Source organism: Sinocyclocheilus rhinocerous, unplaced genomic scaffold (genome assembly GCF_001515625.1).
Source record: "Sinocyclocheilus rhinocerous isolate Xijiao unplaced genomic scaffold, SAMN03320098_v1.1 scaffold3807, whole genome shotgun sequence".
Taxonomy (NCBI): Eukaryota; Metazoa; Chordata; class Actinopteri; order Cypriniformes; family Cyprinidae; genus Sinocyclocheilus; species Sinocyclocheilus rhinocerous.
This window is the reverse complement of record NW_015660506.1, coordinates 179027-192365: the sequence shown is the minus strand read 5'-3', so window position 1 is coordinate 192365 and position 13339 is coordinate 179027. Positions and strand designations below refer to the sequence as shown.

Here is a 13339-nt window from a genome sequence, read left to right as displayed (position 1 = left end):
TTTATTAAAAAAAACTCAAAAACCAAACCTTGTGTAGCATTCTTTACTCCAGTGCACAGTCCTATTCCTTTCACCTCATCATCCAGTGTTTCCAAAATCTGCTCATTCAGTTCAGAGAGCTCTTGGAAGGTGCTGGCTCGGGCCACTGTTGTAGCTTCACTGCCCAAATTATTGAGCTCGTCCTCCGTGTCACCCACCCCAACAGCATAGATGCGCACACCACTGTCTTTGAGAGCTAGTGCCGCTGATTTGCTGTCATCCCTTGACCGTCCACCAGTGACTACCATCAGGATCTGTGGAATTCCCTCATCCTTCCGACTGCCTCTTGCTTTTACAAAGTGTGTTTTCTGAACATGGCGAATGGCATTGCCTGTTTTAATTTCCCGACCTCCCTTGTACTCTGCTCGAGTTATGGCATTGATAATGTCATCCTTATTTTTGTAAGTATTGAGGTAGAACACATCGGTCACATCTGTAGCATAATGTGCTAGACCAATTCGAAGATTGTCTCTCTCAGTGAAGAACAGGTCAATTAAATTGAGAATGAATTCCATAACCTCTTTAAAATTGTCCCTGCCAAGATTGATTGAGCCATCAACCAAAAACACAATGTCAGCAGCCTTGGCCTGTGGGAGTACAGGATCTAGGGGAAATCAGAGAAAATAAATCAGGCTAAACAAACCAACCAACCAATATTTAAGGCCTATTATTATACACCCATCATGTAAAGTATGTCTAACATAACAAAGACATTAAAGCTCCACGTACCTATCTCTTCGAAGTAAGTAGGAGGCTCCTCTATAATTGTTCCATTAAGCCTGGCTATAAATTTGCTCTGTATGTTTGGAAGATTTGGGAATGTAGCCACCTGCAGGATGTCATCAGAAGTGGTAGTAATCTGTTCCAGCTGTCTTGGGTCTGCATTTTCTGTACCAATTCCTATACAATTGATGCGAGAGCCTTTGAGAAGCGGGCCATAAGTAGATACATCAGAGGTTGATCTTCCACCAGTTAGCACAACTAAATGCTGGGAAGCTTGCGCAAGACGTACCCCAGCAGTTGCCTGGAGCTCATTTCGAATGACATACTTTATCGCCTCAGCTAGGTCAGCACCACGTCCACCCATATGACGCAATCTCTTAATGGCAGAGATGACAGATTGCTTGTTGTTGTGGGAGTTCAAAGAGAATTCAGTTTGAGGTCTTTCACCATACTGTACCAGAGCCACACGAACTTGGTCAGGTCGTACATCTAGCTGATCAACCACTTTCAAGATAAAGTCACGAATGTGAGCAACACCGCTTTGTCCAACACTGTCAGAGCCATCAATGAGGAAGATGATGTCCTTTCTTCCAAGATTGAGTGGGACTGGTAAGAAATAAAAATGAATACATTTACTAATAAATTTATGCATGATCTATTAAAGTTATGTGCGTGTATAAAAGTAAACATGACATGACTAAATTTGGCATCAAATGCTCTGCTAATGTGGATTAACCTTAAAATAATGTTTTTAACACAACCAGAAAATGTGGCATACCTTTAGGCACAGTGGGGGCCACAATTTCATCTCTGGTCATGGTACTGACTTTGGTTAAAAGCTCTTGCTCCACTCTTGGAAGTTGCTGGAAGTCTCTAATGGTGTATGTTAGTTCTGGACTAAAGGAAATTAATTTTAACTCCTCTTCATCAGCATTATGAGCGCCAACTGCTAAGGGAGCAACGCGGCTTGACTTGAGTTGGTTAGCAGGGCCAGACACATCATCATTTGACTTTCCTCCGGTTACCAAGATGAGAAACTGGGGCACACCCTCTTCTACACGGCTTCCAGCTGATCTTTGATAGATGTTCTTTGAAACATATTCCAGAGCTTGGCCAGTGTTAAGCTGATTGCCACCTTTGCTTCTCATTCTTCGTATTGCCTGGCGAACTTCATCCTTAGTGGAGTGCTCATTGAGAAGAAACTCCAGATTGGGATCATCACTGTACTGCACAACTGAGACTCTCACATTGTCAAGACCAACATCTAACTTCTCCACCACTCGCTGAACCATGTCTCTTATGGCAGGGAACTCAGTGCGCATCTTTGTTGTGCCATCAATAAGGAAAACAACATCCCTTTTATCTCCGCGAGGTACTGGAATTACAGTCTCTATGTTTTGAAATAAAGAGATGAAAATAAAAAAACATATAAAAATAAATATAACAATAACCATAACAATAATAAATAGATCTTAATTAATACACAAATGTACCTTACAGTCTGACCACAGGATTCACAAACAGTGGTGCAAATTTTATACCAAATTATCAAATTCTTTAATTATTATTTCTACAGAATGACAGGTATATTCAATTAGTTTAAAAAAATGACTTTATCAACTGAAGATGTTTTGCTGCTCTGAGTTACTTTACACTTGATGGGATGATGTAAACACTTGTTCAATTAATATCTTTACAGAATTTCTAAGAGCAGCAAGAATAAGGACACAGACTTTTTCACAGACTATGCAAAAATGTTAGCCAGTCATAACAGTGAATGTTGAAGACTTAAAAGGAGGCAGCAAAACTGAGCATTTTATTCATATAGTTAGAGACAGGGTGGAAAATGGTCATGTATTACTAAATTATGACTGTGAATATAAACAGACTTAAAGGAATATAATAAAACATATGTCATGAACACTTTCAAACCTTCACAGGCATATTTTTATGCTGTCACTGTTGAAAAGACCAACATAGCTAGTGATATACATTTTGCATTTTAGATGCTGTTCTCAGCATAGAATGCTGGTGTTTCTAGCAAGTTTCTTAATTAGGTTAACAACAACAAGACATCCTTGGTCAACCAGCAATAACTGACAGATATGCTGGATAACCAATTTCACAAACCACCAGCTGGACCAGCATTAACAAAAAATAAGATGGGAATGGAAATTATGCTGGCCTTTTCAGCAGCATTACCACATCAACCAGAAACCCAATTATGAAAGGATTGCAGTTACCTGTAGGGTACACAGGGCGCAATTTGGCTAACTCCTCACTAGATAGCTCTGTCAGGGTGGTGATGAGTGTGTCCTGAATTGTATATAGTCCAGGCAAGTCATCAACTGTGTAGGTAAATCTGGGGACATAGGATGTCACTTGCAATTCCTGAGTGTCCACGTCTCTTGTTCCTATGCTAAGGGGGATGACTCCTGACTGTTTCAGTGCTGTTGCATATGGTCTTATATTGTCTGTTGCTTTTCCTCCTGAAACCACAACAACAAATTGTGGAACTCCCTCCTGTTTCCTTCCACCACGTCTAGAAGTCAGAACTTCACGACTAACAAAGTCAATGGCCCGTCCAAGGTTACGCTGTCTCCCCCCTCGCTGTCGGAGTTCCTTAATGCCATTTAGAACACCTTCTTTGGTCCTGTGTGAGTTGAGGTATATGTCTGCATATGGTGAATCTCCATACTGCACCACGCCTACTCGGATCTTGTTCTCGCCAACATTGAGGGTCTCCACAACTCTACGCACAAACTCCTGGATAATTGGGAACTCTCTACCAACACCTTCAGAGCCATCAATCACAAAGATGATGTCCTTCTTAGGTCCTTCGGACTCTGCTAAAACAAAAATAAAAAAGATCTGATTTAATATAAAATGCTGCTGGCTGGATGAGGGCCAGTCTGTAAAACACACCCAACAACAACAAGACAGGAATATAATTACAAACAGTACAACCCTTTGTTCCTGGTCAGTGAACATAACTAATTTCCACTTGATTCCACCACCTAAAGGTAAGACATTGTATCAAAAAGTTTTGTATCATCATTCTGTATTTTGTTTCCACCTGGAATTCCCAGATGTGCAAGATCATTTTCAAATGAATTTGATACACTGCAACCATGATACATTGTAGCCTTGGAAAGCAATCATAGTAACACAAAGATGTTGCAATGCAATTCTAACAAATTCAGATTTTTCAGATTTGAATGGGGGAAAAACAAGCAAATTAAAGTGCTTATTCACATCCCCCACTCCTGATTTGCCTTAATTCATTCTTAAATACATTATAGACAACTATTAGAAATTCTAGAAATAAAGAAAGAAAACATAAAAAATCAAAATCAAAATCAAAATCTGAATCTGCAAAACACAGACTGAGGTACACACATTTAATATAAAATCTGATCTCTCAAAAAGCACTAAAAAATCAGTAACTGCATGGAAAAAATTACACAAACTACAAACCACTGTGAATATTAAAGGAAGAAAAGATATGAATAAAGAAATACATGTAAAATTTGCCATACAACACCCACTGGTATGAGGATGTGTGATGTTCTAAAAGAAGCACACTGTCATATGTTCACTCAGGTCATATATTTGCAGGGTAGTTGTCAAGGTGCTGCAAGGAAGCTGTATAATGGTTCTTTGTGACTGAAGTAAAAGAACCATACCATTGTCTCTATGACATTATGGTCCATAGATACAATGTTGGACCATCCACTAGTGAAAGAGTAGAAATTCTGGCTCATTTTGTTGAAGCAAAAGAGAACAGTATCTCCTTAACAAGCCACAGACTTTTAGGTAAAATTCAAGTTTTTAGCATGTTAAAGCATAAAATATGCAAAAAATTGTAAACACTTCTGGAGATACTTACCTTAGCAGACACCATAAAACTTAAAATGAACTATAGCAAAAATGTTTAGTAAATTTCTTACCTTTTACTGTAGTAGTGAGGTGTGTGCGCTCTAAAAGTACTGTGTTAATGTTAGTGAAAAGCTGCTGTTGGACACTGGGAAGGTCAGCAAAGTCACTCACTGAGAGTGCATAACTAGACTCATTGGAGATCCTCTGGAGTTCCCTGCTGTCTGAGCTCCTTGACCCTATCCCAAAGATAAGCACTCCCAGCTCCTTCAGGGATGAGGCCGGTGTGTCAACATTATCAAATGACCTTCCACCACTCAGCAGAATCAGTAACTGAGGCACACCTTCTACACGTCTGCTTCCAGAGGAGGCAGTGAAGATATTGTCCCTCACGTACTGCAGAGCTGCCTCTGTGTTGAGGGGTCTCCCTCTTTTGTGCCTCAGACCCCTGACCATGTCAAGCATGTCCTCCTTTCGCGAGTACGTGTTAAGATAGAAATTGGCCTCTGGATCTCTGCTGTACTGGACCACGGACACACGGTCTCTGTTCTCAGACACATTCAGTCTCTCCACCATCCTTTCAACAAAGCCGCGCATCACAGGGAAAGAGCTCCTAGTGCCATCTGAGCCATCCAGCAGGAACACTACATCCCTCCTTCGCTCAGCTATGGGTAACGAAATGGAACACAAAGTCACGTGAGCAATCGGCATTTGATATTGTCTGTAGGTGTATGCATGCTCTGGTCGGCAACTGCAAACGGGAAACAGCTCTCCTGTCCTTTAAGTTAATTTACAATCAATACAATGGCCAAACTTTAGTCCCGTCTGCTATACTAACACCTCATTTTGGTCAGAGTAAAACTGCCTAAATTTAATGAATACGAGGCCGTGAAATAAGGTCTAAATTTGAAGGATATATTGGTCAAAAGACAAAAACTTTACCTAAAACAAACCAAAGAGCGAACAAACAAGCTCTTTAAAACTTAACAGTGCCTAGAGTTCAAACCCTTGGCTTTTTAGCTTAATTTCCCATGGCTCTGCTAACACGCAATGCTAACGTAAACTGTTTCGTGTCTACGGCAACCTTTGCAAAGAAGGGCTCAGTGTGCTGTTTTCTAGAGACGTGTGGGAATCTGTCTTACCCGGCCCAGTAGGTGTCATCGGCCTGACTTGTCCAAGCACGTTGTTTAAGGAGCTGATAAACTGCTGCTGGACACTGGGAATGTCAGAAATTCATTGATGGATTGTGCATATGTAGGATCATTGGCAATTCTCTGCACCTCTCTGCTCGAATTTATGGTGCCGATGCCAAAAATCAAGATCCCGCTCTCTTTCAGGGTGGAGGCAGGTGTATCTATGTTATCGCTTGACCGCCCTCCACTGAGGAGGATGAGAATCTGAGGGACACCCTCTTGCCTTCTACTCCCAGCAGAGGCGGTGAAGACACTGTCCATCACGTACTGGAGAGTTGCCCCTGTGTTGAGGGGTCTCACTCCTCTATGCCTCAGACCTCTGACAGAGTTCAAGATCTCCCCCTTTGTTGCGTAGCTATTCAGATAGAAATGGACCTCAGCGTCTCTACTGTACTGCACCACAGAAACACGGTCTTTGTTGGACTCTGTGTTAAATTGCTCCAGTACTTTCTGCACAAAATCACGCATTGCTGGGAAAGAATTCCTAGTGCCATCTGAACCATCAAGAAGAAAAACTACATCCTTTCTGGGTGTGGTGTAATCAGCTAGGAGGGGGGAAAACAGCATCATTAACACCATGTAATATCGATAACGTTCATTAACCTTCAGAATGTCATATCAGTTCACCAACTCATTAACAGTCTAAGCTCTGGTTAACGGTCCCACTGCTCCCAAAAATAAAAAAGGGTAGGGGCATTAAGTAGAAAGACGAGACACAGATTACTTTAAAGTTCTGCCATGCACATACCGGTAAAAGTTGGTGAAGTTGGAGTGACAGGAATTTGAACAGCCTGGACAGAGGCCAGCAGCTGCTCTTGGACATTTGGAAGCTCACTGAAGTCGGACACGGTCAAAGCATAATCGGTGTCGTATGAAATTCTCTGCAATTCTCTGCTATCTGAGTCCCTGGATCCTATTCCAAAGGTCAAAACGCCAAGCTCTTTCAGAGAGGAGGCTTCTGCCTCAACAGTGTCAGATGACCTTCCCCCGCTAAGCAAAACCAGTATCTGCGGCACACCCTCCAGCCGCCTGCTGCCGGAGGAGGCAGTAAAGACATTGTCTCTGACGTATTGGAGAGCTGCCCCCATGTAGAGGGTTCTGCCTCCTTTGTGCCGCAGACCTCTGACAACATCTCTCCTCTGCCTATGGCCCTCAGCTAAGAAATAACATTCATGGGTCAGATAATGGACATTGTAAGGAAAAAAATAAGTATATTGCATTACACAGTTGGTACTTTGTTATTAATCTTGCTTTCTGTCTTTTTCGATATCATGTCACCTCCCATTATGTTTTACAACTCAGGAAGAAATACTTTTGCTTCTGCAACTCATTAGGACTACAGGAACAGTAAAGCACACGTCACTACTAACATAAAAGCTGAGAGGAAGTAGAGGAAGCAGGTTTGGCTTTTTCTTACCTATCATTGTGGTAATGATAGACGTGCCCTCTACAAAGGCTGTGTCAATGTTGCTGAAAATCTGCTGTTGGACACTGGGAAGGTCAGCAAAGTCACTCACTGAGAGTGCATAACTAGACTCATTGGAGATCCTCTGGAGTTCCCTGCTGTCTGAGCTCCTTGACCCTATCCCAAAGATAAACACTCCCAGCTCCTTCAGGGATGAGGCCGGTGTGTCAACATTATCAAATGACCTTCCACCACTCAGCAGAATCAGTAACTGGGGCACACCTTCTACACGTCTGCTTCCAGAGGAGGCAGTGAATACATTGTCCCTCACGTACTGCAGAGCTGCCTCTGTGTTGAGGGGTCTCCCTCTTTTGTGCCTCAGACCCCTGACCATGTCAAGCATGTCCTCCTTTCGCGAGTACGTGTTAAGATAGAAATTGGCCTCTGGATCTCTGCTGTACTGGACCACGGACACACGGTCTCTGTTCTCAGACACATTCAGTCTCTCCACCATCCTTTCAACAAAGCCGCGCATCGCAGGGAAAAAGCTCCTAGTGCCATCTGAGCCATCCAGCAGGAACACTACATCCCTTCTTCGCTCAGCTACGGGTAACGAAATGGAACACAAAGTCACGTGAGCAATCGGCATTTGATATTGTCTGTAGGTGTATGCATGCTCTGGTCGATAACTACAAACGGGAAACAGCTCTCCCGTCCTTTAAGTTAATTTACAACCAATCCAATGGCCAAACTTTAGTCCCGTCTGCTATACTAACAGCTCATTTTGGTCAGAGTAAAACTGCCTAAATTTAATGAATACGAGGCCATGAAATAAGGTCTAAATTTGAAGGATATATTGGTCAAAAGACAAAAACTTTACCTAAAACAAACCAAAGAGCGAACAAACAAGCTCTTTAAAACTTAACAGTGCCTAGAGTTCAAACCCTTGGCTTTTTAGCTTAATTTCCCACGGCTCTGCTAACACGCAATGCTAACGTAAACTGTTTCGTGTCTACGGCACCCTTTGCAAAGAACGGCTCAGTGTGCTGTTTTCTAGAGACGTGTGGGAATCTGTCTTACCCGGCCCAGTAGGTGTCATCGGCCTGACTTGTCCAAGCACGTTGTTCAAGGAGCTGATAAACTGCTGCTGGACACTGGGAAGGTCAGAGAATTAATTGATGGACTGTGCATATGTAGGATCATTGGCAATTCTCTGCACCTCTCTGCTCGAATTTATGGTGCCGATGCCAAAAATCAAGATCCCGCTCTCTTTCAGGGCGGAGGCAGGTGTATCTATGTTATCGCTTGACCGCCCTCCACTGAGGAGGATGGGAATCTGAGGGACACTCTCTTGCCTTCTACTCCCCGCAGATGCGGTGAAGACACTGTCCCTCACATACTGGAGAGCTGCCCCTGTGTTGAGGGGTCTCCCTCTTCTATGCCTCAGACCTCTGACAGAGTTCAAGATCTCCCCCTTTGTTGCGTAGCTATTCGCTATTCGCTGCTGCCGGAGAAGTCAGTAAAGACATTGTCTCTGACGTACTGGAGAGCTGCCCCCGTGTAGAGGGTTCTGCCTCCTTTGTGCCGCAGACCTCTGACACCGTTGAGAATGTCTTCCTTTGTTGTGTACGTGTTCAGATAGAAATGTACCTTTGTGTCATTGCTGTATTGGACAACAGAAACACGATCTCTGTTCTCAACTATGCCCAATCTTTCCACCATTCTTTGCACAAACTCTTTCATAGCTGGGAACCCATTCCTATTTCCATCTGATCCATCCATTAGGAAGACAACATCTCTTCTCCATCTATGACTCTCAGCTATGAAAAAATATTGAAGAAATCGGGAAGCATGATACATTCTATTATCAATAAGAATGTAAAAAAATTAAAAAATAAAATATGTTGTTGTTCCTTATAGAAATACAAATGCTTAATTTCTGTGTTGAAAATATATCATAATAGTCAAATTTTTATCTTAATGATCATAATACATTTCTGAATATTAAAGAGGTATTTTACTCACTACTGTCCGTAACTATTATTACAATTACCTATGATTTCCTTTTTGTTGTAACTTGGAATGGCTTTCATTGCAGTTTATTTTTAGAAGAGATTTTATGTAATTCATAAGAGTCCGAGTACTTTCCTCCTATTCCATATATTAATACCCCACTTTTTTTAAGAGCAGAGGCTGTTTCAGAAATGCTGTCCCTTGATTTTCCACTAGTCAGCAGAATTAATATTTGAGGGATGCCGTCTTTGTGCCTGCTTCCTGAGGCACTTATAAAGATATTTTCCTTTACATATAGAAGGGCAGAGCTTGTGTTTAAGGGCCTTCCACCTTTATGGCTCAGCACTTTTACTGCAGTCAATACATCTTCCTTAAATAAAAATTTGCTACAGCAACATTGCTGTATTGAATTATTGAGATTCTATCATTATTAATTCCCACATTGAGATTTGTGACAATATTGTGCAGAAAATCACGTATTTCTGGAAATCCTCTTCTTGTACTGTCTGAACCATCCACAAGAAAAGCAATATCCCTTTTAAATCCTGAGCCTAGAATTGCAATAATTATAAGACGAGACGCGCCTTTAAAGTTTTTATCTAATTACAATTAGTTTGCTTAGTTTAATTAGTAACCATATACAATGGCAGGAGACAAATACATAAAATGTTAAAAAGTAAATAAATGAAAACAGAATTTTACAATAAAATATTCTATACCTTTATATTTAATTCAGATTTCTATCAACCAAAAAATAAAATAAATAGAAATGTTCAGCCTATAAGTCTCAACATGTAATCTTAAAACTTCTATAAAGGTTTCTGAAGTTTTACAATGTATTATTTTTTTATTCTTACCATCAACTTCTCTGTCTCCTTTTTGTCTTCCACCCATACGTTTTGTCAGGAGGCTTTGACGTACATTTTTTAAGTCATGAAAATCAGAAACAGCAATGGCATAATCGGTCTGCGATGAAATGACCTCCATTTCAATGGGATCTGTCAACCTTGACCCAATGGCATAAATGGTTACTCCCATACTCTTTAGTTCATTAGCTGGTCCACGAGGAGAATCTCTTGATCTGCCACCAGCCACAAGCACAAGATTTTGACTAACACGGCCTATTTGCTGACTTCTAACACTAGTGGTAAAACTACTGTCTCTAACAAATTGTAGAGCCTGGCCAATATATTGTGGCCTTCCCCCTTTTGCTTTGAGGTTGCGTACAGCATCAGCCACCTCAGAAGTGGATGAGTATGTCACTACGAGACGTGGACTCAGTTTGCAGGTGCCAAAAGTCAATTTATTGAACAGTCTTGAAGTTCAAAAAAAAGAGAGAAAAAATAGACAAAAAACAATCCAGGCACAGGGCAGCCAGGAACAGGTCCAATAGTGCCTCCTGGACGAAGAAACTCCAATGGGAAAATCCACCCACGCAAGACCGATACAAACTGACAGGGAGGCGGGGGCGCTGTTGAGGCAGGGAGCTGGGGGCGCACTGGCGGAGAGGCGAGGAAGAGCTGAGACAGCGGGAGCAGCGATCGGAGATCGCGAGCGTGGGTAGCTGGAGGAGGTTAACGCTGCCTGGAAGCAGGAGGGAGAGGGACAAACAAAACTAAAAGATGAAAACAAAACTGGCAAGATATCTGCACAGCAAAAGATCGAGACAAGACGGGGTCGGAGCTAAGATTGCACGAAGTACAAAACAACGATCTGACACAAGACAGCACACACGAGGAGACTAAATAGGGAAGGAGTGATTAACATAATGCTGAGCAGGTGATGGCGTGGCCAAGAGATCATTAATGGAATAACAAGAGGGCAGGGACCTGGAGGCGGGGAGCTGGGGGCGTACTGGCGGAGAGGTGAGGAAGGGCTGAGACAGCGGAAACAGCAATCGGAGATCGCGAGCGTGGGTAGAGCTGGAGGAGGTTAACGCTGCCTGGAAGCAGGAGGGAGAGGGACAAACAAAACTAAAAGATGAAAACAAAACTGGCAAGATATCTGCACAGCAAAAGATCGAGACAAGACGGGGTCGGAGCTAAGATTGCACGAAGTACAAAACAACGATCTGACACAAGACAGCACACACGAGGAGACTAAATAGGGAAGGAGTGATTAACATAATGCTGAGCAGGTGATGGCGTGGCCAAGAGATCATTAATGGAATAACAAGAGGGCAGGGACCGACACCACGATGACAGAAGCACATGGTAAGTGTAAACACAAGAACCCACAACCGAAAAAAGGGAAGAACAGACAGATCAGCCCGGGGGCGTGACAGAGTATGCACTGAGATTAAAGCTTATCGCTGCAGTATTACTGAACTGCACAACAGCAATTTGATATTTTTCTTGACCAACATAAAATGTCTCTGCCAAACTGGCCACAAATTCTCGTATAGTTGTGAATCTATCACTAGCATCATCCGATCCGTCAATAAGAAACACAATATTTCTTCCTGCATCCAAAGTCTGTACAATAAATAAAAGAAAGAATATTTCCATAAAGGAAATACAAAAATATTTAAACAACAATTCTGTAGAAACACAGTATATACAGTGGCTAATCTGTCTGCATCTTCAAGTCTCTTCTTCATTTAACATAACAACATGTTCAACAAAGACATCAGTTATCAAAGTTCTTACCCCAAGGAGTTGGAAATTGCTCAGGAATTTCATCACCACTTGTCAAAACAGAGGCAACTCTTTGGACAATGCTGTTGATGGAGGTGAAGTCAGGAACAGAGAAAGCATACGCTGGTGTGGTGGACATTGTCAGTAACTCAAGTGTATCAGAGTTACTTGTGCCAATTGTAATGACTTTTATGCTGTTTTCTCTTAAATTCTGTGAAATGGTTCTGACATCATCACCAGATCTAGCACCACTAAATAAGTACAGAATCTGCGGTACACCCTCATGACGTCTGCTCCCAGAGGACTGTGTAAATATATTTTCTTTAATAAACAGCAGAGCAGCTCCAGTATTCAGTGGCCTTCCACTTTTGTGCATCATAGAACGTATGGAATTAAGTACCTCTTTTTTGGTTGAGTATGAGCTGAGATAAAAATTAGCTGTGGGATCTCGACTGTACTGAACAACAGCCACCCTATCAAGATCTTCCTCCACATTTAGACTCTCAACTAACCTCTGGATAAAATTGCGAATTCCCTCAAAACCAATTTTAGAATCATCAGATCCATCAATAAGAAATGCAACATCCCTTTTGACAAATTCTGTAATAAAGAAATGAAATGAATAGATTAACTATAACAAAGTACTTTAAGAGTAGATCATGTGTTTAGACTAATCTAAAGCATTATTTATGCTATCAAGTGCTATAATACATGGGAGACTTCTGTCAGTGGCTGGTGTGCACACATACATTAAGAAATTAATTATTTTTTTCTTACCAGAGACCTGAGGTGTCATTGTTGGTAGCCGTTGGTAAAATACCCTGTTTATTAATGCTAAAATATTCTCTTGAACATCAAGAATGCTCTCAAAATCAGATATGAAAAAGTAGTTGGGCTGATGGGATATTGTTTGTAACTCAAGTGTATCAGCATTTGTGGTACCAATACTAAACGAAATGACACCAATGTCTTTCAAAGATTTGACTGGACCACGTATGTCATCGTTAGACCTTCCAGAGTTCAATAGAATTAGAACCTGTGGCACACCCTCTAAATGTCTACTCCCTGCAGCAGCAGTAAACAAGTTGTCCTTAACATATTGTAGGGCTGCCCCAGTGTGACGCAGCCTTCCTCCTTTATGAATTAAACGTTTCACATTATTTATAACATCATCTGATGATGAATATGTATTTAAAAGAAACTCAATGGATGCATTATCACTGTACTGGACCACTGAAACACAATCTTTATTTGGTGCCACATTCAGTTTCTGAACCAGGGTCTGAACAAAGTTTTGCATTCCTGAGAAACTTCCCTTTGTTTCATCAGTGCCATCGATTAAAAACACAACATCTCTCTTTCCAGCATCTGTTGCAATAAGCATAAATATATAGTTATGTCACTAGCCCATTACACCTTTAAATCAACCACATTCCAAAAAAAAAAAAAAAAAT

The 13339-nt window shown here is 41.5% G+C and overlaps 1 protein-coding gene across 1 annotated transcript in view; it reads right to left on the bottom strand.

The window, feature by feature from the left end:
• LOC107725234 (collagen alpha-3(VI) chain-like) overlaps positions 1-13339 on the bottom strand; it is a 46746-nt gene that overhangs the window by 15870 nt on the left and 17537 nt on the right. The window contains exons 7-10 of the mRNA XM_016534427.1: positions 3006-3611; positions 1541-2152; positions 769-1368; positions 29-643 (exon numbers count right to left, since the gene is read on the bottom strand). Coding sequence (XP_016389913.1) covers positions 29-643; positions 769-1368; positions 1541-2152; positions 3006-3611 — 2433 coding nt within the window. The remainder of the gene's footprint in view (positions 1-28; positions 644-768; positions 1369-1540; positions 2153-3005; positions 3612-13339) is intronic.